At 36.0% G+C, this 25044-nt stretch overlaps 1 protein-coding gene and 2 pseudogenes across 3 annotated transcripts; 1 reads left to right on the forward strand and 2 right to left on the reverse strand.

The window, feature by feature from the left end:
* Nucleotides 1-7547: 7547 nt before the first annotated feature.
* LOC308415367 (deaminated glutathione amidase-like) lies at nucleotides 7548-8528 on the reverse strand (annotated as a pseudogene). Its single transcript has one exon. The product of its transcript is annotated as a deaminated glutathione amidase-like (transcript).
* A 478-nt stretch (nucleotides 8529-9006) lies between these two features.
* Nucleotides 9007-10065, forward strand: LOC308415715 (putative P2Y purinoceptor 10; the record flags this gene model as incomplete). Its single annotated transcript, XM_080910809.1, has 1 exon — nucleotides 9007-10065. The coding sequence occupies one exon, from the start codon at nucleotides 9007-9009 to the stop codon at nucleotides 10063-10065; it is 1059 nt and encodes a 352-aa protein (XP_080766935.1).
* Nucleotides 10066-12555: 2490 nt separating this feature from the next.
* LOC308414955 (prohibitin 1-like) lies at nucleotides 12556-22711 on the reverse strand (annotated as a pseudogene). The gene is made up of 2 exons: nucleotides 22633-22711; nucleotides 12556-13258 (listed from the first exon to the last, which is right to left on the reverse strand). The product of its transcript is annotated as a prohibitin 1-like (transcript).
* Nucleotides 22712-25044: the final 2333 nt, after the last annotated feature.

Below are 25044 nucleotides of genomic sequence, written 5' to 3' on the forward strand. Positions count from 1 at the left end.
ACAAAACTCTATGAATATATATTGTCAGTACTTGATTCTTTTAAAGGTTTGATAGTATTCATTCAAATCTTACTAGTTATCATAAGCATAAAGTACATGTAGAACACCAAGGCCTTAAATCATTAATAATTCATGAGCTAAGAATATAGCCTTGTGGCAATTTTTGGTATTCAAAAATCATTAACTTTAATCTATATACACCAAGAAAACTTTGACTGTTTCCATGTTAGTGCTTCTTAATTCCTGTGTTCTGAAGGCTCTAGGTGGGTCCCTCAGAGCAGAAGTGGTGGAGTTACCTGTGCTCTCAGGTGTGTCAGCACTTCCGGAGGATAAGTTCTCTCCCTCAGTGGGTTCTGGGTCTAGAGAGCTGTGGCATAGAGTCAGCTACATATTTTCTTTTTTTCTATTGATGATTTTTATAAGGTAAAAAATTAGATCATAGATTTGAAAATTCTGTCTATTTTAATATATCTTTTAACTAAAACTTTTCCTCTAAAGACTAATCTAAACATTTTAATATTTTGGTGATATTTTTACCCATCTGTTACTTAACAGGTTGTTTGGAAATTCATTTATATTTGTTAAAGTACAAAATTTTTATTTTGGCCAACTTTGCCTTGAATTAATCGAGCTTTTGTCTTAGCTTACCTTTCAATGAACTAAAATTAAGGCACATGCCATGCTCAACATATTAGTAGATTTGTTTTAGTATTTCAGTGCTGAGAATGAACTCAAGGTATTGTGCATATTGATAATGCATTTTATCTATTCTCTGTAGGAAACATATAATTGAATATATACATTCATCTTATTCCAGTTTACCAATTTTTACCTCTGCCCCAATGTATATACATTTCTTGTATTTGATTTATCACATTTAGGTGTTAGTGGGATTCTCAAGAATTCATTGTCTCACTATTACATGGTATTATGGCATAATTTATTTAATATTTTATTAACTTGTCATTTGTGTTACAAAAACATTTCCTTGTGATTATTTGAATTTATTTATTTATTCATTTATGATTTTTGGTTTTCACTACTTAGTGATTTTTCTCAGTTGTTTACACTTGAATGGCAAGTAACTCATTACCTTGAAGAACTTCACTTCGGATCAATATCAGCTCAATTTCATTGAATTTCCTTAGAAAGAAAGAGATTTAGAAACTAAGCAAGAGATGGAGACAATGGCTATTTGTGTCAGAATAGAACTGAGTGAAGCAGGATAAAAGAAATGACTATATATTTTAAAGCTCAGAAAAATAGTAATATGATTTGTTGGTTATGTATGAGGCTAGTCATCGGTAAAGATGTTCAAGCTATGTGTTGTAGGGATTGAGTCTATGTCATAGTAACCATCATGTAAATAGACAGTTCCAAAGGAGTAGAAACTATGTTTTAAATATACTTAGATAATATACATATTAAGAAGATTAAGGCATGAAATCAATTTCCCAAACACTATAGAAATATGTACCAGCTTCCAGTTGTCAAATTCTGAGTTGTCATGAGGATGAAATCGTATAAGGTGTACAAGGTGCATTAGGAATTTTCAGTAAATTCAATTGTCATGAAATATGATACCTATGCAGTTGTAAGTTGGCAGATATATCAAAAATCCAAAGAAAACTGAGGATGATGGAGCTTATGAAGTCAAGACTAGTTTCCTGAGTTGAAAGAAAATTAAGCTGAACTTTGAAATGTATTTACATTTTGTCTTCTCTTATGACTCAGAAGAATTTCACAAAACAAAAGAGAATAAAAGCAGCATGCATTGTGACATTGCTATATGCCAGAAACAAACATTGTAAAAATTAGTTTCCTTCTTTGAACATATAAACAATGGTGCACACTGTGTAATTTACAAGAGTGTAGATAAGATAAATCAAGAAAAACAACTCATAAGCACAGATAATTGTTTTTGAACTAAGATTTATCTGAAAATAGTAGTAGTTGTACTACTATGTTATATTTATGGTCAAGAAAGAAAGATAAACAAAGCCTGCAAACTGAATTTAAGTTACATTGGCACCAGATAAAATATAATTTGAAATAGGTGCTTTTGGGAAAAAGTTTATGAGTTTTTCCAAATTCTGGGGGAGGGGGTAGTAGTAAAATCAGAAATAGATTTTACTGTTAAAATGAAAATCAGCCACAAATGAGCAAAGTATTTTTACCAAAGAATGTCTTAAAGTCACTGTGTCCTTTGACTTTTATTGAACCTCCTGTTTTGAAGTTCCTGACACTGGAGGAGGACTAGGAAGTTTAAGACAAAGTAATTTGTTTTCTTATAATGCATGTTTTGTCTTAACGTGGTTTGAATTTTGAGAAGCAGTGTTTATACAAGTGCTTAAGCTACAGTATGGTAGTGACTCTGAACATTAAAAAATAACTTTTACATGGAACTAGTTGCATAAGATGTTTCAGAAATAAGTTCAATAATGGTTGCTCAGAGATGCAACCACTGGATAGTAAATAACTAATTTAGATAACTGAGGTTGTTTTCCAATTTTGGAAGATGTATTTATTTTTTAAACTGAGAACCCTGGCTATTTTTAAAAACCTGAAAATGATATAATATTTTAACTTTTTAAAATTAGGTTTTTTTATTATTTTATGTTCATGAGTTTTCTGCCTGAATGTATGTCTGTGCACCACATGTGTGCTTGCTGTAAGAGAAGGTGGTGTACCTTCCCTGTAGGGACTGGGAATTGAACCCTGGTCCTTTGTGATAACAAGTGCTCTTAATCACTGAGCAAAATTTCCTTTAATGTTTTTATTATTATCACTAGTAGCATTTGTTCAGGTTATCAAGAGAGGAGAGATAATTGAGTGTAGACAAAGATGCCAGACTGGAAATTAGACCACAAAATTCTCAAAAACATTTCCCATCTCCAATGTGGAAAAGATAAAAAGTGAGTTAACTGGTTTAAAAAATGTCTGTGAGAGGAAAAGAAAATAACACTTTTCTGAGCTAACACAATTCTTTCTGGTATCAGAGGTGTGTTGGAACAGTCCTTTTCAGAGTAATCCCCGAATTCCATGAGATAAATATTAGAAGTGATCCTCATCTCAGATTTACTGAGTGAAAAATTCTGGTAGGACTGAATTCTAGATCATTCTGAAGAATGATTACCTTTGAGGACCATGTGTTAAAGTATTTGGATTTGTAGTTACAGGCCAATTAAATGTGTAACTTTAAAGATTCTTTTCATTATGATGTTAAGATAACTCTTGTAGTTCTCCAACTACAGCTGATCCATTAGCTGGGTGTTAAGAAATGAGTCATACAATCTGGGGGTCTACTGTGCACCATCGCAAAAATAGCAAAGAACAGTTAGAATTCTGGAGAGTTGCTAGGAGGAAATCTTTTTTTCTCCCATTTTTTTTTTTATTGGATACTCTCTGCGTTTACATTTCAGATGTTATCCTCTTCCTCCGATCCCATCCCCTTCCCCCTCCCATTACCTTCATAAAGGTGCTTCCTCTCCCAGCCTCCCTCTCCCACCTCAGTACATTGGCATTTCCCTACACTGAGAAAACAAGCCTTCACTGGACCAAAGGCTTCTCCTCCCATTGATGCCAGAGAATATCATCCTCGCTAGCGGAAATCTTAAATGGTCTCAAGAAAATCATAAATATATGAGATAAAGAATATGATATTTAGCTTTAGTTGTTGAACAATGTATAGAGCTATGTTCAGTATATGCATTCACAATTTGCCACCTATCATTTGATTGAGTCATACTTAGCTGTATGTATGTACTACTAGATAAATTAGATCTGATCTATTTGGAGCACTACCATATTTGACATTGTGATGTTACAAAAAAGAACATGGATTTTGAAGTTTCATATGGGAAACCTTCTTGGATAATGTGGACACATTTAATGCCTAGCAATCCAACTTAAAATTTAAGAAACAAGTTGCTCAAAGATATAGATGGGTGTGCAATAATGTTATAGCTTTTAATTTTTCTTGAGAGATCTCACAAAGTACCAGGTTGCCCTTGAGATATCTATGTAATAATAATGACCTTGAATTTTTGATCTTCCCATCTGAACCTCTCTATGTTTGAATTGTAGGCAGGTATCACCATTCTCGACATTCTAATTGTTTCTAATAACAAATAAAATGGTAATCTGATACAATGTGCATTACTTAAATAAATCATACTAGGTAATTCTAATAAAAATGTAAATATCAATTAAATTTGTGATTTAAATGTTACTGACATGGACTTTTACACTATGATTAAGTGATTATAACAGTGTTCATAACGTTATATGTGTATATAAATCAAATTAAATTTAAATAGCTTTATATGAATTAATTTGTAAATCAGCATAATTTATATTTTTTGCTGGAAAGTTATGAGTGAGAATATTGGGCCTCATAAATCTTGTATATATAAATGTCTGTTTATGAATAAATCCAGACTGTATGAGAATCTCAGGCTGATTATTTTACATTAATAAAATTTGTTTTGTTTTTGTTTATCAATGTGTTCTAAAGAACACATCTCGTTATGTGTAGAAATAATTAAAAATTAAGAATAACATAATTAAAGTTTTTATAGGCAGCTTCTTACACAATCTTATCATCAGGGACTAGAATTATTCACTTATAAGTAGTGTATTTGCCCTGGAAAATGGAAGAAAGCAATCTCTCTTATTTTAACAGTTCAGTGTCAAGGTTAGTGGTCTCAAATCTGGCACTGGTTTATTTCTGAATATTTGTGTTATTGTATAATTACAAAAATGTGCTTTCTATTTTCAAAGTTCCTGGAAAAGTTAGATATTGTTCTGCAGTGAGAGGCAAGACATCCAGTTCAACCATCACCACTAACTTTCTGTTTGAATTTGTAAGTTTTAGTTTTCCCTTTTCTGGTATTATTTTTCTCTTTCAAAAAGTAACTGATTTTTATCTAGAAGTGTTTACTAGCTCTATGAATCTATAATGCATCTAGAAATGTAAACCTTTAGAAAATGATTATGCAGTATGGAAGCTTAAAACAAAAAACACTGTGGATAGGATTTTGTTTTTGAAGTTCACAGAATGCCTATTGATCTCTCTTTTAATTCTATTAATGGGGTTTAAACAAATCCCTTTCAAGTATTTGAACATTGGTGTACTTATGACACCTGGTGGTCAAGCCAAACATCACAGCTAAGTTCTAATCCCCAGACACTTAGTCATTCCCATCCATTCTCTTCCTCTCAGAGACTTTCTCTTGCTCTTTCATAAAATTATTCACCCAACAGTCAACAGAAACTTCCCAGTCAGGACACTTTACTACACTTTTATTTGGGGAGGAAAAGATGTAATAAGAGGATGAGTATTTGGCCCAAAGGACATTTCTAGCTGTTTCCTGCAGCAACGCCACCTGGAATGGAAAGTGACCTAATTTTGCCAGAAATATTATGTGATACCCACTAAAGAGAATGGCCATAATTATGTAGACAGTAAATCCAGAAAAATGACTTTTTTTAACTTGTGAATGTCAAAAAGTGCTTCATGGAGGAAGTGACTCTTGGTTTTTGGAAGCTTCAGTTTGTTCATCTGACAAAACAGCCATTACTTGTCATTATTTCAAACCATTGGTATTAAAGATTGATAGAGTCTACACACAGTTCTTATAATAGCATCTGACCAGAATGGACATTTAGTAATTGTTATTCATTTCTAGGATAAAATGAAAGATGATAGTATTTGAATCCTCCACCTTGTTTGTATTTGCAAGTATTTTTTAAATTAGTTTGAATGTAAACAACAATATCAATTATTTCACTTAGTCAAGAAAATTATAAAAAGGTGATATTATTGCCTTTATTTACACTTTACTGAACCAGTTGCCCAAATTCGGCTGCATATTTAACTCAGTGCAAAAAAAATCAAAGTAGCTGTTTGCCTGAATGACCTTCTTGTTTGACTAAGCACTGAACTTTCAGTTCAGTAAATATAGTTTATCCAAGAGTTACATGCACTCACTGCAGAGACATCAAATGGGTTTTAACACTGTATGGTCTTTGTCTGAATTGACCACATTTTATGATTTTTAATTGGCTGTGTATAAGCTTGTACACATGGTCCAAGACCCTATATTACTTTCCAGACTAAATCAAGAGACATTGCAACATATTCATTTTACTTGACCACTTGAGTACTTGTTACCATTAAGCCTGTCTCATTTTTTTAGCTTTATTAAATGTGTAGCAAACTAATTGCCCATTTAAGTACTAGAAAGTACAATGAAACATTAGCATCTTCTTTATTCTTTTGTGTTTGAAATCATAATATAAAAACATTTCATAAAAATTATCAAACATTTAGCAGTTAAACTTTTGCATCAAAGATAAAATAAGCTGTACTCTAGTGGCTTTTGTCCAAAAGTAATAATGATCTAACATAAAACAAAACCATGTACAAGGACAATGTCATATTAGGAAATGAATGTTTAATCTGGATAAGGAAGATTTGAGAAAAGACATGATTGTTATCTTGAGATATTTGAAGAGCTTTTATGTCTAACAGGGAGTAGACTACTTTGTCTTTTTGACAAGAATAACTAAGTTGGAACAACATGGGAACAAATTTTAAGTCACTAAATAGATGGAAGATACTTATGAAAGTTATGACCACTCAAAAAACATTTACATGAATAATTTTAACTGGAATTGAGAGCTAAAGGGAAGAAATCACCTCTTCATGTGTGACACAATGCCATTTAGAGTCTCTGGTAGGTGACTGAAATGTGAGAAGCTAGTTATAATGTATATGAGTATCTGAAGCTGCTAAGAAACGCAGAACTTTTGGGAAAAGAGTTTATAAAAGGTGTTACAAACAAACCAAACTACGCTTTCAGTAAAATTTTGAAGAAGGGAGCTCTGTTTTTTTCCCAGGACCTTATCATCCAGAAAACCTGGTGATCTGCCAGCCCTTAGAGCCTTAATCCCCAGACATTCACAGGAATTCATAACTCACCTTAGCAACCGTCTCATAATTTATAAAATAGCTCTTGAACATGGATTACAAGTTAATTCACCCAGAGATGATGACAATAACTCTGCTAAATCTCAAACTTTAAGCAGAAACAGTTATACAAATCCAACATGGAACTTCATAAGGGTGTTGGGAAATTTCTCTGGGGGCTCTTTGTCCATGAGATCTTGGATGTTGGTTAGCTATGAAACTTCGGTGATTCTCTCTCAGAGTAAAAACCTAGCTAAAGTTGTTGTTAAAATATGAATCTTAAAATATCATGTAAACATTCTTTTTTGATTATTACATAATTTTCATTGCCAGTGCTGCTCAGCCTTCAGCATAACTTCAGTTTTCATGAAATAAACAGTGACTATATAAAAAAAAATTCACATTTCTGAAACTGAAATCTGAGGTCAGGTCTAATTCTCTTCTTTCCCATGGACTTGAGTTTAAAGTTCTACAAGTGAAGGGAACCATGCTTGGGTCCTGCCTACAAGTCACAGTAGCATCTCCTCACAGTTGGCATGTGTTTGTGTGTCTCAACCAACAGAAGTTAAAAGCATTAAGAGAGTGGCTGACCCAGATTGCCATAGAGGTCAGGTCTTCGATGCTGGAACACAGGCAGGTGCTGGCACATCTGTTGCAGAAAGTGAAGATCAATTCGAGCAAGGCAGAGGTCCCTCGGAGCAGAAGGCCACTACTGTGCCCCACGGGTCAACCACCATGCTGTAGCCATAACTTGCTCTTGTCTCATGGTGGCATCTACACTGAGCTGCTGCTATTACATAGCACTGAGATTCAATGGTATGGGCCCACAGCAGTACCTCCCAGAGGGCTGGGCCCATAACAGATCCAAAGGCTGAAGGAGAAGGAAGTGTTTCAGACCAAGCTTGAGCCAATTTTTAAAGAAAGTTTAGAGAACGACAAGTCGTAACAGATTGCCAGACCAACCTTACCTTCCTGTGACCTGACAGGTGTTTCAACAATGCCTCCAGGAATGGTATAATTACTTTCTTTCACAGGCCCCTAACCTGGGATCTCTACATCTCATAGATGTGTCTTCCTGTAACTGGCCACAACTGATCCCTTGCTGTTCAGAAGCACATGACAATTGTAGATTTTCTGATTCTGCTCCAGTCTTGGCCACGCTCATGGAAACCTCCTAAGGACAGCTAGATTCCACAGTCCCTGGGGAACGAGCTATATTGTCTTAGAGGTCCCCACCTAGTGGTTCGGACAGGAGTAATGTGTCGGCAGGATTTCGTACAATAAAGTCAAAGGCCTCGGGCAGAAAGGCCAGGCAAGCACCCAGTCTGGCAGCCTCTTGAACCAGCTCAGCACATGTTTTAAAGTTCTCTTGCTGCTTTGGTGTTGATGTTACCTGGTACAGAGCCACCAGGGGAAGCACCCAGGAAGTTGATGAGGACACGGCCATGGCTCTGGGCCTGGGCTAAGTACCAAGTACTGAGATGTGAGGTAATTAATATCTGGTACACAGAAGGGACAAGAGTTGGCAAAGAGGCCTGGTGATGAAGCCCAGCATGAAGACAGCCAAAACGATTCACAGGGTCAAATCTAAAGAGCTGTCAGGTGCCAGAAGCGCAGGAGCAATTGCCATGGAAACATTCTTGAAAATATCTTCTTCACTACTATTTTTTTTTTATCTTTTGGTAAATTGCCACACCATTTTAATTTTACATAGATGAGAGTTTTTACATTTATGAATGTTCATATTTAAACACCCCTGTGGTAGGAATACAACCAATATGCTTTTTCACATGTATTGATGTGCTTCTAACTGTATCTTTGTTCTATTTTCCACAGACATCACCATGCAAAGGCTTTTGCTAAGGAAGGAATGTAAATGCTCAAGATGGGAAGTAATAGCACAAACAGTATGAGAGGAAAGCACACTTATCTACAAGTGCTGTTTCAGTTCTCTCTCTTTGCCACCACCTATATCTTTTGGCAGGAGCCATAATTCCACAATTTTCTTTGAAGAACATACTGAGATATTCAAGATGGGCAGCAATAGTACCAGCACTGCTGAGAATAACTGCAATGCCAATGATTTGAAATTTCAGTACTCTCTGTATGCAACCACCTACATCTTCATATTCATCCCAGGTCTCCTGGCTAACAGCGCAGCCCTGTGGGTTCTGTGTCGCTTCATCAGCAAGAAGAATAAGGCCATCATTTTCATGATCAACCTCTCAGTGGCAGACCTTGCTCATGTCCTGTCCTTACCTCTTCGGATTTACTATTATATCAATCGTCACTGGCCATTCCAGAAGGCCCTTTGCCTGCTGTGCTTTTATCTGAAATATCTCAACATGTATGCCAGCATTTTTTTCTTGACCTGCATTAGCCTTCAGAGGTGCCTCTTTCTCCTCAAGCCATTCAGAGCCAGAAACTGGAAGCGGAGGTACGACGTGGGCATCAGTGCTGCCGTCTGGATCATTGTAGGGACTGCCTGTTTGCCACTTCCTATCCTAAGAAGTGTTGGCTTAGCCAATAACAGTGAATCATGCTTTGCTGATTTAGGGATTCATGACATTAGTATGGCTTCATCCATTGGCATGGTAACTGCCGCTGAACTTGGAGGATTTGTATTGCCTGTTGTAATTATTACATATTGTACATGGAAAACAAGAAAATCTTTACAGGAATTCCAAGATCCACCTGAGAATATTAAAGAAAGGAAAAAGGCTTTGAGAATGGTTCTAATGTGTGCAGTGGTGTTCATAGTCTGTTTTACTCCTTACCATCTCAACTTCCCATTCTTTATGATGGTGAAGCAACGTGTCTTCTCAAACTGTTCCTTTATTAAGAGCACTCTATGTTTCCACATTATTTCCTTGTGTCTTGCAAATCTGAATTGTTGTCTTGATCCAGTTGTGTATTACTTTATGACTTCAGAATTTCGTGATCAATTTTCAGAACATGGGAATTTGGTCATTCAGTCATGTTTGCGTTGTAAAGACAGTCCTTTGGAAATTCGTCAGAGGAAGGAGAATCTTCAGACTATCTCTCTGGAATGTTTGGATGTTCCAACACAATGTGATGAAATGGTTATCTAAACTAATCGTTATACACTGTCAGTTGAGCCATTTCAAAGTCATACTGGATATCATAAAGAAACTCGGCCATTTCTCTTAAAATAATATCTACAAAAGTTCTCTATGCCAAGATTATTATTGGACTCTGTGAGAAAAAATACTATCTTCACACAATGTGATAATCAAGAGAAAGAATCACATACACATTCCTCAATAATGAGCTAATAGTTTCACCTTTAGCTTAGAAAAACAAAATATATTAAAATCTAGTGGACATGTATAAGTAATTCCAACCTTTAAAAGTCTCCATTAGAATCTGACCCTATCTTTATTTAGAAAACATACACTACTTGTGCCAATTGTATTACAGAGGGATGGCTTTTCATATTGATATAAGTTATAGAAACTTGTAACAGTATAACTTAGAATATCTATAAGATCATCTTTTTTCTCACCTTGAAAAAAAATGAAACAATTCAAATGAGCATCTCAAAATTAACATGGAAGGCACTGACAATGCAAACACCTGAAATAGAGTTGTGCTGTGCATATTTAATAATAATGTTAACGGCTTAAAACAAAAACTCTGTCTTAATGGCTGTGAGTTTGTGATATGATGCATATTTTTGTTTACTGTCACTAATTGGGAAATATTTTCATATTTTTGTGTTAAGATCTGCCTGGGTAGGTGTATTGTTTCATATGTAACTTCACTTGATACATTTAAATTGACAGATTAATGAAGACTCACACAACTCATACAGTTTTCATTTTGGTAAGATTTGGTTGAGCCTAGTTATTTTTAAGTAGAATATACCAATGAACTGAATACAATTTTATCATTAATGCAGAACAAATATTGCCACTTAAAAGACCCTGTAGCTGAATTATTACTAATATAAATCATTCACACTGGAAAATTTGAATCTTATCATTTTCAAATACTAAGTATCATTAAAATGAAATTTTATAAAGCAATGGCTAGTTTTATAAATTACTGTTTCTGTTTGTCTCTACTTTCTCCATGTCTACTGTTTTCAAGTTGCCTTTAACTTTTATTATATTTTTGGGTTAGCATATAAAGAAATGGATATCATGGTGATATTTTCATATGCATATATCATTGGACTTGGTTCTTATTTACTCCCCACAGCCTCCCTTGCCTACCCTCCTGTTGATGCCTTCCTTCTAAATTCTCTTTTTTGCACTCTTGGGACAAATTTTTATTACATCTTGTATTTGATTACCTCCCGTATACTGTGTATGCACCTTGTTTACATTTCTCCTTCCTCTCTCTATTTTTATGTTTTGCATTTATATTGTATATTATAAATATATGATTGAAAATGTAATATTTGTCTGACTTACTTTGCCTAGTACACCGATCTTCTGTTCCCAAAATGTTGTGATTTAATTCTTTAGAGATTAATAAAATTCCATTGTTTATACATACTAGATTTTGTTGACTCATTCATTCATTTATGAATATATAGACTGGTTCTATAGCATTTCTATTGCGAACAAACATGCAATAAACATGTGCATAACTATTTCTATGACATGATTTCTTATAACTCCTAAGGTATAAATCCAGAAATAGAACAAATAGTTAGATTTTGTTTTTAAGTAAAATTAGCTAATCTCTTTTTGTTGGCTAGTAAAGGCCATTTATATTTAACATTTATTATGAACAGAGATCTGTTCATTCATTTAATTTAATTAAATGTGTTTTGGGGTGCTTGAATTTTATTATAGGTTCTTTTTATTCTTTCCTATTAGAATTAGAGGTTTTCTGTATTGAACATGATACATCCTTTTCTCGCCCACTTTTGTAATTTATTCCTCTCATAAAATGTATTATTTGATGTATTCTCATAAAAACTGTTTTCTTCTGTTTAGTGTGTGTGTGTGCGTGTGTGCTGTATGCATGTCTTTGTGGGTACACTGTGTGAAGATAGCAGCTAGAGTTTTGACAATATATGTCATCCTTGATCTCTCTCTATTTTATTTTTGAGACAGAATGTCTAGTACTGCTTCAGTACTTGGCTCACCTGATACCCAATGAGAAGAATTTGCCCTCTCCCTCAACAGCACTGGAGTTGCAGATGCCTGCTGTTGTGCCTGGCCTTTGTGTAGGTGCTGGGGATTATAAGTCCATATACAGGTTACTGTACTCCCACTTACAAATGAAATGTATAACTTATTTAAAAGTGTAGTGAACAATGAACTGTTTTCAGGATCACTCAAGGTCATTATTATAAATATCAATTATCATAATGTGTTTTTCTGCTTGTTTGTTTCTATAATAGAAGTATTTATGGATACCAGCTCTATTATTATTATTATTGTTATTGTTATTATTATTATTATTATTATTATTATTATTATTATTATTATTATTATTATAAGATCTGAAGTGATTTTACTTTTATTTCCTTCACTTTAAGCCAATCATTAAATTTCAAGTGATTTCTGGGGTGGAGGGGTAAGAAGGCATTGGCCTGGTTGGCCTCACTGGGGAAGCAGGAGGAGCACGGACTGCCCTGCTGGCAGGTAGGTGCTGTTCTGAGAGCAGAACGGGTATGTGGTGTCCTCAGCAGCCTCCAGCTTTTGCAGCTCAATCAGGCCGTCGCCTGCTGTGACCAGAGAGTTGGCGATCAACTCAGCTGCCTTGGAGTCACCCTCAGCAGAAATGATGGCTGCTGCCTACTCCTGCTCAGCCTTTTCAGCCAAAATTCTGGCTGTCTTTGCTCCCTGCTGAGCCACCTATTTGGCTACTCTTGCCTCTGCAAGCTCCTTTATTGAATGTCATATCTGTCAAGGAAATGTCATCAAAGATGAGCTCTGTTGTGGCTCGTTCTGTGAGGGCATCATTCACCTGCCTGGAGATCAGTTCTCTCTGGGTAATCTTCAGCATTGAAGTGAGCCATTGCTACCTTGAGGCTCTCTGTGGTGACAGAGAGCTGCTCATCGTAGTGCTTGCCCATGCTGGTGTAGATATGAGGACGCTGGCTGGCCACTGGCTGGAAGAGGATGTGCTGTGTGATGTTGAAGTTCTGCAGATCTTTGCTTTTAGTAATGATAAACATTCCGTGGTTGAGAGTGGCAGTCAAAGAAAATTGGTTTCGGTACACAAGAGATGAGAAAGTTAGTTGGTCAAAGATGGCCGCTCTGTGCTCAGCATTCACATTATATAAAGCAGAGTTCCCCACACCTCATGCAATTGTTTACACCAGGCTGAAATTTCTGATGGACTTCTCAGTTTGGCAGCCATCACTCCTTCTGTTGCATGCGCTCAAACCTGTTTTTACTCTGATCTCCACATGAATATTTGTTTCTCTAGGTTTTCAAAATAGAAGCTCTCACATTTTCCTCCTGTTAATAGGCCCATTACCCACAAACCCCAACTTGCTTAGAAACTTATAATCTGGAGCTTTGAATAAAGGTAACTAGCACAAATTTTTAACAAAAGAAGAAAAATGCAGCTTTTAAAAATGTTTCATATGAATAGTTCATCTGTTGTAAAGAGAAAATCTCCTATGGAATAAAGTAGATGGGTTTTAGTTTATGGACTTTATGGTATCTATCTTGGCAATTCAAGATTATTTTGTGTCCTCCCTGGCTTTATCAGCTGTGTTTAGATAGGTCAAGTTGCCAGACATTACAGTAAATGTCTAAAAAGGTAAGGTATGATTAGTTAATTTTGTTACCTAGAACATCTTGGAATATATACATATACATGTACATGTACACTTGCATATACATAATTAATTTTCCAAAATCATCCCTTGCTTCATCAAGAACTACTATATTTATAACTACTTCATTGCTCTTAGGCAGTTGGTTTTCTCATTGCCATAATGTTCTTAAGGAAACTTCAGTCACCATGGGCTCATGAAGCAGAGAGCAGGAAGGGGGATAACACTTAAAATGCAAACAAAGAAAATGATTAATAAATAAAAAATAAGGACATAAGGAACACATAGTTATAAATTAAAAAGTCAGTTAAATGGCTTAGCAGAGAATATTGTTGTTTTTTCCCAAGCCTGGCAATTTGTGTTGGATCTATGGAAACTCATACCACAGTAGAAGAGAACCAATTCTTTCCACATGCATATACATGCATATAGGCATGGTACTTGCCCACTCACACACAGACACACACACACACATAGACACACACACACACACACACAAATGCATGCATGCACGCTCATGGTCTTTATATGCTCCTTATCTCAAGACAACAAAGAGAACACTGGTGATTATTTTAAACTAATTAATATCACCAAACATAAGCATTTGACACAGCACTGACATTGGCATCAAACTGATTCTTTGAAGAGAACTGATCATTTTCTAGAAACTGTACCACCAGTTCCCATCTTCTAGCAGGCAGGATTATTACTATGGCTAAAGATCTATGATAAAATGAAATGAGCAATATTGAGAAATAGTAGCTTTATTGACACAAAAGTGTTTGTCATTACTTCTGGAATAAATTGCATAAATAATAAGCAAAGTCATTGAAACACTTGGAAGGAATACCTTTAGAGAATATCTGAAGGAACCCACTATCCACTACTATGATGTAGAAATTTGAGAGTTGGGATAGATCAACATCCAATGAAGTGACTATTTTGATTATATTATAGGCCCCAGAATCAACCATATTAGTAGGAGAGCAACTGTGGGAAGGAGGAAGTGATTTGAAAAGATCACATATAACTTAGCATATTGATGGAAGTTGGCTTATAAGGAAGATAAAATAGTCACTGGTGCTCATTCATGTGATACCATATACATTTCTTGAATATGGTTCTCAGATTACACTGACTTTCAGCACAACTTCGGTGCAATCCATTGGCAATGGCAAGAAAAGTCAGAATCCTTGGTATGGAACTTAGTCTAACTTAAACCCTAACTTACAGTATTACACCTCTATCAATTTATCTACCTCAGTATTTTTTTAACATTTTAAAAAAATAGTGTTTTTATATTTCTGTGAGGATTTTATAATTATTTGAGATGAGAATACTATGTATAGAAAGTATTTTAACTACACTCACCCTATCAAACTTCTTCCCTTAATTCCTCCCATATCACATTACCATTTTCCAGAGTTTTCAATTTATTTATTCAATTGCTGTCCCCCTCTAGATTTCCCTTCCCAATGTCCCCCCATCCCTCCTGCCCTTTCTCTGAGAGAATGGAGGACCCCCTCAGTAACCCCCTACCCTGACATATTAACTCTGCGGGGCTAGGTGCTTCTTCTCCCACTGAGGCTTGACAATACAGCAAAGTTAGGGAAATGGATTCCACAGACAGGTAACATACAGCTTTAGGGATAGCTTGCACTCCCACATGAAGACCAAGCTGCACATCTACTACATATGTGTGGAATGCCTAGGTCCAGCCTGTATATATTCCTCGGTTGGTGGTTTAGAACCTGAGAGTTCCCAAGTGTCTCAGAAGACTCTGTTGTTCTTCCCTTGTAGTTCTTATCTTCTTTAGAGCCCTTGATTCTTCCCCCAACTCTTCCATAAGAGTCCCCAAGCTCGATCCAAGTTTGCCTATGGGACTCTATATCCCTCTAAGTCATCTGCTTGGTGGAGAGGTTCTCACAGAGCAGCCATGCTAGGCACCTGTCTGCAAGCATAACAGAGTAACATTAACAGTGTCAGTGGTTGATTCTTACCAGTGTGATAGGTCTCTAGTTGGGCTGGTGTTTACTTGGCCATCCCTTCAGTCTCTGCTCCATTCTTGTGTCATGCCTGCCTGAGCTCTGCCATGCATCTTGCCTTGATGATGATGGGCTGAATCTCTGAACCTGAAAGCCATATCCAATCAAATATTGTTCTTTTTTTAAGAGTTTCCTTGGTCATGTGATCTTCACAGCAAATATACCCTACCTGTGATGGTTTGTGTATGTTCTATCCAGGGAGTGGTACTTTTAGAAGGTGTGGCATGTTGGAGTAGGTGTATCCTTGTTGGAGTAAGTGTATCACTGAGTGTGGGCTTTAAGATTTCATCTTAGATGCTTGGAAGTCAGTATTCTGCTAGTATCCTTTAGATGAAGATGTAGAACTCTCAGCTATGCCTGCACCATGCCTGTCTAGACACTGCCATGCTCCTGACTTTTTGATAATGGACTAAACCTCTGAACCTGTAATCCAGCCCCAATTAAATTTTGTCCTTATAAGAATTGCCTTGGTCATGGGATTTGATCACAGCAATAAAACCCTAAGGCACTAACCTAAGAAAGAAGTTGGTACCAGGGACTGGAGTATTGCTGTGATCGGCCTGACCATGCTTCTTTTGGAAGAAGGTGGATTTGAGGACTTTGGATTTGGGAAGCAGTGGAATGGTTTTAAAGTGGGGCTTAATGGACCATGGACAATACTGGTGCTGAGAGTTCTACATCTTGACCCAAAGGCAGACACAAGAAGACTGTCTTCCAGAAAGGTAGGTGAAGCATCTCAAAACTGACTCCCAGAGTGATACACTTCCTCCACAAAGGCCACACCTATCCCAACAAGACCACACTGTATGGTCTTGTTGCCAAAAGTGCCACTGTATGGGTCAAGAATATTTGAACTGTCACATTGTCCAATCCTTTATAACCCATCAAGTCAATGTATGCTATTCATAAACTGATAACTACACAGTCAAACACTGGAACATGATAGGCCTACAATGGGGCTACACCATTTAAGAAAACTTACTCTATTTTTCTTCCAAAGGCTTCTTTCTTCCAGAATGCTTCAAGCAAGAATGTTGACTGGGCTGATTTTACATAGATCTTATGACCTCATAACTTCAGGGTCTTGTCAGTCCAAGAGTCATTGTTTCATTCTGTTCTTCCCAGATCACTCTTTCTACCTATTTTCCACATTGGCCACTGCTCTTTGGCAAGAAGAAGTGCAGCCTCTAGAAATTACATTGGAATTAACACAACCAAGGAGAGGTTAAAAATAATACAATGATAACTTTAAAACCTCAAAGTAAGAAATTGAAGAAGATATCAGAAGACAGAACTACCTTCATTCACCAAGAATTGTAGGATTAATATGACAGTGGCCATACTACCCCCCCAAATTGAGTAATTTAATGTAATCCCTGTCAATATTCCAAAGGAAATTTTCACAGAAATAGAGAAAAATTAAAAATATATATGGAAATGCAAAAAATATTGTATAGCATATTCCTGAATAATAAAAATACATCTGGTAATATCAATATATGTGATTTCAAGTTATGCTAGTAATAGTAAAGTCAGCATGGTACAGGAACAAAAAAGAGACTGATCAATGGAAAGGACTGGCTGAATAAGACTCTGGTCACCTTGGGAATTAGAACAACAATCAGCAAGTGGGACTTTATAAAATTAAAAAGTGCCTTGGATAAAAGGAAACTGCCTACAGGATTGGAAGAAATCTTTACATCTGACAGAGGTTATGGTCTACAATATACAGTGATAAATGAATTATGAAGGAAGCAAACAACCTACTTAAGTATTGGGTATAAAACAGAGTAGAGAGTTCTCAGAGGAAATAGAAAGGCTTAAGACATATTTTTGAAAGAACTGATATGATGCAGTTATGTTAGAATCTTTAAAAAGAAACAATTTTAAAAGGAGAATAAACATTGTACTTTTAAACTATTTAAAACATAGCAAAATAAAATATAGTAAGAGAAAACAAAACCCATCACATCGGATTTGGACAAGGTAAACCAATAGAAGCAAAAGATCTCCAAGAGAAGACACAAGAATTAGAAACCCACTCTTTCACAAATCAGGAGTCGATAAAAACAGTAAACTGAAAGGTATAATATATACATAGAGGGACTGTGAGGACTATGATTATTGCTTCAAGAAAAAATAGTAACTGGCCATTTGTATTTCTTCTTTTGAGAAATGTCTGTTTAATTGAAAAAATATTGATAAACAGTTTGAAATTTCTTGATGTTAAATTTTGGGTTCCTCATGTATTCTAAATATGGTAGTTTGATTAAGAATGGTTCCTATAGGCTCCTATATTTGCATTGATTGGCTTAGTTGATGGACAATTTAGGAACGATAAAGATGTATGGCCTTGTTGGAGGAGGTGTGTCAAATAGGGATGAGTTTTCAGGTTTCTAAAGTCTATACTCAACATGATCTCACTCTCTTGCCGATGAGATGTAACCTCTCAGCTAATTTTCTACCCATATGCCTGCCTGCCAAAAGGTTTCCTGCCATGATAATCATTAACTAAGCCATTGAAACTATAAGAAAGCTTATAATTAAATGTTTTTTAATATGTTGCCTTGGTCATGGTTTTTCTTCATGACATAAAGCTGTAACTAAGAGAAAAACTTTCTCTGATTATGTTTTTCAAAATAAGCATAAAGTGCAATTTTAAGCTAAAAAATTAAAAAAGGAAAGAAGTTCACTTTCTTAAGCACCAGAGATATACAATTTAAAGGTACTATGAGTTTTTGTCTTACCACAGTTAAATTGACTAAGATAAAAACAGATGGCAGCAAATGTTGGGGAAAATTAAACCCTCCTACACTGTGGCTGGGAGTGCACATTTGTGTGAACACTATAAAAATCACTGTGGTGGTTCCTTAGATCCCCAGTGTTTTTGCCACCATTGCACTAGTGGGATGAACATATCTTGCTACACAAGTCATTACTGGAGTTCATAGAGTTCCTAGAAAGGCAAGACTCTTGATTATATTTTCCACAGCAGGCTACATAGCACGTTATACTAGGATGATAGTCAGTCTTCAGGGAGCAATCTTCCTGGTTAGTACCCACTTCAGCTATTTACCTCACATGTGTGTTGCTTTTATTTTTATTATCAAATCTTTGGGTTATTTAGAAGCATGGTGTAGGGACAGAAATAGTTATCCATAATTGTATAAGATAGCTTAGAAGGACTCAATTGTTATGGATTTTCTGGTTTATATATTTAATAAACCCTCAATTAGTTTACATGTTTGCTTCATAATTATTCATTTTTATTCTTTTAAATCAGAATAAAGATCTATGTAGCAAAATGGAATGATAAGCAACATCTATATATCAACATTTTAAAGAAAGGTCACTTTGAGAACTTCACACAATTTCTTTCTGAGATTTAGTTTCTTCCTTTTACTATTTTTATTTTTTAATTATTATTTTATTTTTGAGATTATAATATAATTATATCAATTTTCTCTTTTTTCTACTTCCAAGACATTCTCAATATCTAAATCTTTTCCTTAATTACTGTGTATATATATATATATATATATATATATATATATATATATATGTCCATAATTATATAAGTACAGTCTTCACACTCTGTATTTTGTATGTAGGTTTTCAGGGATTACCTTTTGGTATAGTATTATATCATTCGATCTTCTCCTTCCCCTCCTTCTAACCCTTCCCACGTCACTCCTCTTACTTCCTTTCTAATTTATGTTGTCCCTTTCTTTATTATTTTTCCACATGAAGAAAGATATATACAAATATGTTTTTCTGAGTCGATTCACATTCTAAGGGTGACCACTAGTATTTGGCAAACAATTATGAGGCTCATCCATAAAGAGAATTAATTCTTCATTTCATAACAGTCATTAACTGCTTATAGCTTTATATCTAGGGTTAGGGGCCCATGAAATTTTCCCTATAGATGTTTAACACGTATTTTAGGTTCTTTATTATAATGTTCCACTTAATAATCACTTCTAAATTTTTTATTGTTTCCCTAAAAGCTTATTAATGTAGGAATACTTCACATAGAAAATCATGGCATAATTATCATTGTCATAAGATGCAGATATCAGTATTTTTTATTAGATCAAGATAGTGAATCAAGACTTACTCTGTTGGAGACCATTTCACATCCTTTGTGCTACATTTGTGCTCTGACTCTGAAGAATTGTTTATTTTACACATTCTTAGTAATGCAACCCTGAAGGAAACTGTAGGGTTTCAAATATTTGGAGCCATGGGGTTAAATGTCAACTCTTTCTCTAATTATTTGACTTTCAGTGAGTTATTTGGTTTCTCCAAGGTTTTATTTCCTCAGTAGTAATTGAAGCTATAATTTCTTACCTTGTAGCTCTGGCATGGGGATGGAGAGAAAATATATATTACAACTCTGTCTAAAACAGGCAGTACTTTTTAGATGTGAGAGGTGTCTTAGTAATGGCAATCTATTTTATGTGAAGTTAAATTACTACAGATGACATTTTGTCATTATATACTTTTTATATGTTCTTAATATTGAATTTATTGTACTTGTGAATAGGTTTGCAGTCTGGAGGGTGTGTATGGCCACAAAACTTGGAAACACTTTTCTTTTTGATATCTCTTCTCCATATGGAAAAACAATTCAGTGTTAAATTTTCTTCTAGATTTACTGACGTATGGATGTGAGTTTTGACTGCATGTCTGTCTATGCACTACTTGTATACCTAGGGCCCATGGACATCGGAAGAAGGCAGCAGATACCCTGGAGCTGGAGTTTCAGATGATTGTGAACCACAATGATGGGATTAGGGATTAAACTCCAGTCCTCTGCAGGAGCAACAACAGATCTGGATCTAGCAAAGTGGTAATAATTACTCTAATGAGAATTCGATGCCTCCATTTCTCCAAGGCTGACTTCTGGCCAACATCTTTCTCCTCAGTAGCTTGGAATGCTGTGCTAATGGACCTGTTCTGGTAACTGAAATGCTTACAGTTTGCAGAGAAGCACTGATACTGTAGCAAAAAAAAAAAAAAAAAGTCTGCTCTTTCAAAATCAAGTGCATGTTTTCCTGCTCATTTGCTAAAACTTCACACAAATCACTATGTCTTTCTGGGCCAACATTTCCTCTTTACCAAATGAGGTGTTGAAATTTATGGGGACTGGTTTCCTGTTTTATTCCTGGTGTTCAGTTGTTCTGACATGAATATTGAGTTTTCTCAACACACTCCAGGCAAAATGATGCAAGTGAGACCTGGGGGTGGGGGGTGGGGATGGGGTGGGAGGGGAGAACATTGCAAAATGCACAAACCTTGGGGTAAAAGCAAGAAAGCTAGACAAGACTAGGATTTCTATGTTGTTGCATGCCTGTTAACTCTCCATACACATTCCCATTTTCTCTATTGTTTGGACAAATTTAGACAACAAGGAACTGTACTTTGGCTAGAGAGTATCAAAGTGAGAACAGACTCCCAAGCAATCAAACTTGGGTATAGAAAATGCCCATAAATTTCTGTTTCTTTTATGAGAAGTTTCTATTGAAAATATCTCCAAGTCCTTAATGAAATGAGGAGGAATATAAATTAATTCATATGTTACGGTTCACATTTTATTTATTTAAGTAATGCAAAGGAAGAGACCACCCCCAATAGATAGACATGGCCTACAGTGGAGGGATAGGGCCAAACAACTCATTTCAATTTTTTAAAAGAAAATATTTAATCTTATTTTTTACACTCCAGATTTTATTTTCTTCCTAGTCTACCCTCCAACTGTTCCACATCGCATACCTCCTTCTCTCCCCCCAACCCCCATCTCCGCAAGCATGTTCCTACCTCCATTCCCCCACCCCACCAGACCTCTAAACTCCCTGGGGCCTCCAGTCTCTTGAGGGTTAGGTGCATCTTCTCTGACTGAGCCCAGACCCGGCAGTCCTCTGCTGTATATGTGTTGGGGGCCTCATATCAGCTGGTGCGTGCTGCCTAGTTTGTGGTCCAGTATCTTAGAGTTCTCAGGGGTCCAGGGTAATTGAGACTGCTGGTCCTCCTGCAGGGTCGCCCTCCTCCTCAACTTCTCCCAGCTTTTACCTAATTCAACCACAGGGGTCAGCGGCTTCTGTCCATTTTTTGGGTGCAAATATCAGCACCTGAGTCTTTTAAGCTGCTTGTCATGTCTTTTGGAGGGCAGTCATGATAGGTCCCTTTTTGTGAGCACTCCATTTCCTCAGTAATAGTGTCAGGCCTTGGGGCCATCCGTTGAGTTGGATCCCACTTTGTGTCTGCTGCTGGACCTCCTTTTCCTCAGGCTCATCTCCATTTCCATCCCTGCAGTTATTTTCAGACATGAACAATTATGGGTCAGAGTTTTGACTGTGGAATGGCAACTCCATCCTTCACTGATGCCCTGTCTTGCTGCTAGAGGTGGGTTCTACCAGTTCCCTCTTCCCACTGTAGGGCATTTCATCTAGGGTCCCTCCTGTTGATTCCTGAGAGTCTTTCAACAGATTTCTGGTATATTCTGGAAGGTCTCTGCAACCTCCTACCTCCTATTGACTGTTTATATTATTTTTCTGCTGACCCTCAGGGCTTTAGTTCTTTCCCCCCACTCAATACCAGGTCATGTTTATCTTTTTCCATACTCCTGTACCCCTTCCCTCTCAAGTTCCTCCCTCCCTCCCCATTGGGGGTGCTTCCTCCTCCCTCCCAATTGGGACTAAGGCATCCTCACTTGGGCCCTTCAGCTTGTTAATTTTTGGAGTTCTGTGAACTGTATCTTGAGTATTCTGTACTTTTTTGGCTAATATTCACTTAATAGTGAGTACATACCATGCATGACTTTGGGGTCTGAGTTAACTCACTTAGGATGTTTTCTAGTTCTATCCATTTGCCCGCAAATCTTGGGATGTCTTTGTTCTTAAGAGCTGAGAAGTACTCCATTGTGTAAATCAACCACACTTTCTCTATCCATTCTCCGGCCTTAGGACATCCCTGTTGTTTCCAGCTTTTAGCTATCACAAACAAGGCTATTATGAACATAGTAGGGCACATGTGGCATGCCCCCTGTGACATGGTGGTGCATCTTTTAAGTATATTTCCAAGAGTGTTATTTGCTGGGTCTTTAGGTAGATCTATGTCCGATTTTCTAAGGAACCTCCAGAATGATTTCCAGAGTGGTTGTACCAGTTTGCAATCCCACCAGCAATGAAGGAGTGTTTCTCTTTCTCCACATCTTCACCAACATGTGCTATGACCCGATGTTTTGATTTAGACATTTGGATTGGAATAAGGTAGAATCTCGGTCATTTAGATTTGCATTTCTATGAATACTAATGGCTTTGAACATTTCTTTAGGTGCTTTTCAGCCATTTGAGACTCCTCTGTTGTGAATTCTCGGTTTAGTTCTATATGCCATTTTTATTCGGGTTGTTTGGTTTTCTGGTGGTTAGCTTCTTGACTTCTTTATATATATATATATATTAGCTCTCTGTCAGATGTGGGGTTAGTGAAGGTTTTATTTTTCTTTCTAATCTGTAGGTTGCTGATTTGTCTTACTGACTCTGTCCATTGCCTTACAGAAGCTTTCTAGTTTCATGAGGTCCCATTTATCAATTCTTTATCTTGGCATAAACTACTGGAGTTCTGTTTAGGGAATTTCCACCTGTACCAATAAGTTCAAGGTTCTTTCCCACCTTCTACTTATACAGTATTCAAGACTGAACATAATAAAATGATGACACCGACTGTGAACCATACCATCCCACACCAAATAATTAAAGTATGGCTAATCTCTACAAACATGCCTATAGGTTAGCTCAATATAAATAATCCCTCATTAAGACTCTCTTCCAAAGGTGATTATAAATTGAGTCACATTAACAATTAATAATAACAAGTACATTTTAATTCTCAGTTTCATATAGATACTCATTGATATTCTAGTTTACAATAATATTCTAAAAAATCTCTCAATTGTCCTATGTTTGCATAATTATAATTTTAAATTGAATAAAAATTTATTAATTCTTCTGTGTCATATTAAATTGTAACCTTTTGTTCACTTGTCTCTCTTATTCACTCCTCAATTTCTAATGTTTAGAACTATGCATAGAATATATTAGAAACCTGGTTCACATTGAACAAATAACTGGATGAACAAGTTAATTGCCTGAGGTAGGGGTGAAAATGCAATATCCTAAGACCCATGAGAATTTTAATGCTGCATTATCCTTAGTGGCATAGAGGGCTGTATATAGACAATTTTATGTCATCAGCAAAATAACAATGAGTTGAAATGCCAACCTCTTAATACTATTATAATTGACAAGTTGGTTCATTAAAAAATACCGATATTAGCATTTCTCTTCCTGTAACAATTAATTCTATGTGCCATTACAGCTTGCTAAGGCAAAGGCATGTTAAAATTTAAAACTATTTCTGAATGTATCTGTACGGGTGTTTCAGCATGTGATTAGCACAGGGACAAACTGACTAAATAAGATGATTTACTCTCTCCATTGATGTTGAGCAGCATCAAATCAACAGAATATATTAGAGAAGTAGAGGTAGAAGAAGCAGGGAATATGCCCCGTTGCTTCCTACATTTTTGTTTGGGGGTACCACAACAGATTTCTCTCGACACTGGAAATTCCAACTATTAAGTCTATTCATGAGATATCTGGATCATTGGCTTTTCTTTGTCTTTCAGATGGAATACTATGAATGTCTTCAGTCTCTCTCTCTCTCTCTCTCTCTCTCTCTCTCTCTCTCTCTCTCTCTCTCTATGTATCTATCTATCTATCTATCTATCTATATCTATCTATCTATCTATCTATCTATCTATCTATATATATATATATATATATATATATAAGATTTCCTCATAATGAATTTCTTCCTTTATGAAAGAAATACTACTGATTCTGTTACTGAGGAACTATGATAAAGCATACACTATAGCTATCTTTCATGTAAAAAAGTACACACAGTCATTGTGTTTATGTTTTTCAGATCAGCCCATTTGTTAACTAGTATTAATAATTTTATACCCATATTGTTAGAATTACATCATAAACTCAATAATAGCACAAATATGTCTTAAGACATATTTTGTTTTTAACTTCCCCCACTATAATGCACTGATTTAACCCTTTTCCATATTTAAGGAGCAAAGAACAGCAACTAAGAGGCACAATAAATATCTTCAACAAAATCGTAGAAGAAAACTTCACTTAAGAATGAGATGACCACGAGCATAAAAAAAGCCTGCAGAT

The sequence above is a fragment of the Micromys minutus genome, assembly GCF_963924665.1.
Source record: "Micromys minutus genome assembly, chromosome: X".
NCBI lineage: Eukaryota > Metazoa > Chordata > Mammalia > Rodentia > Muridae > Micromys > Micromys minutus.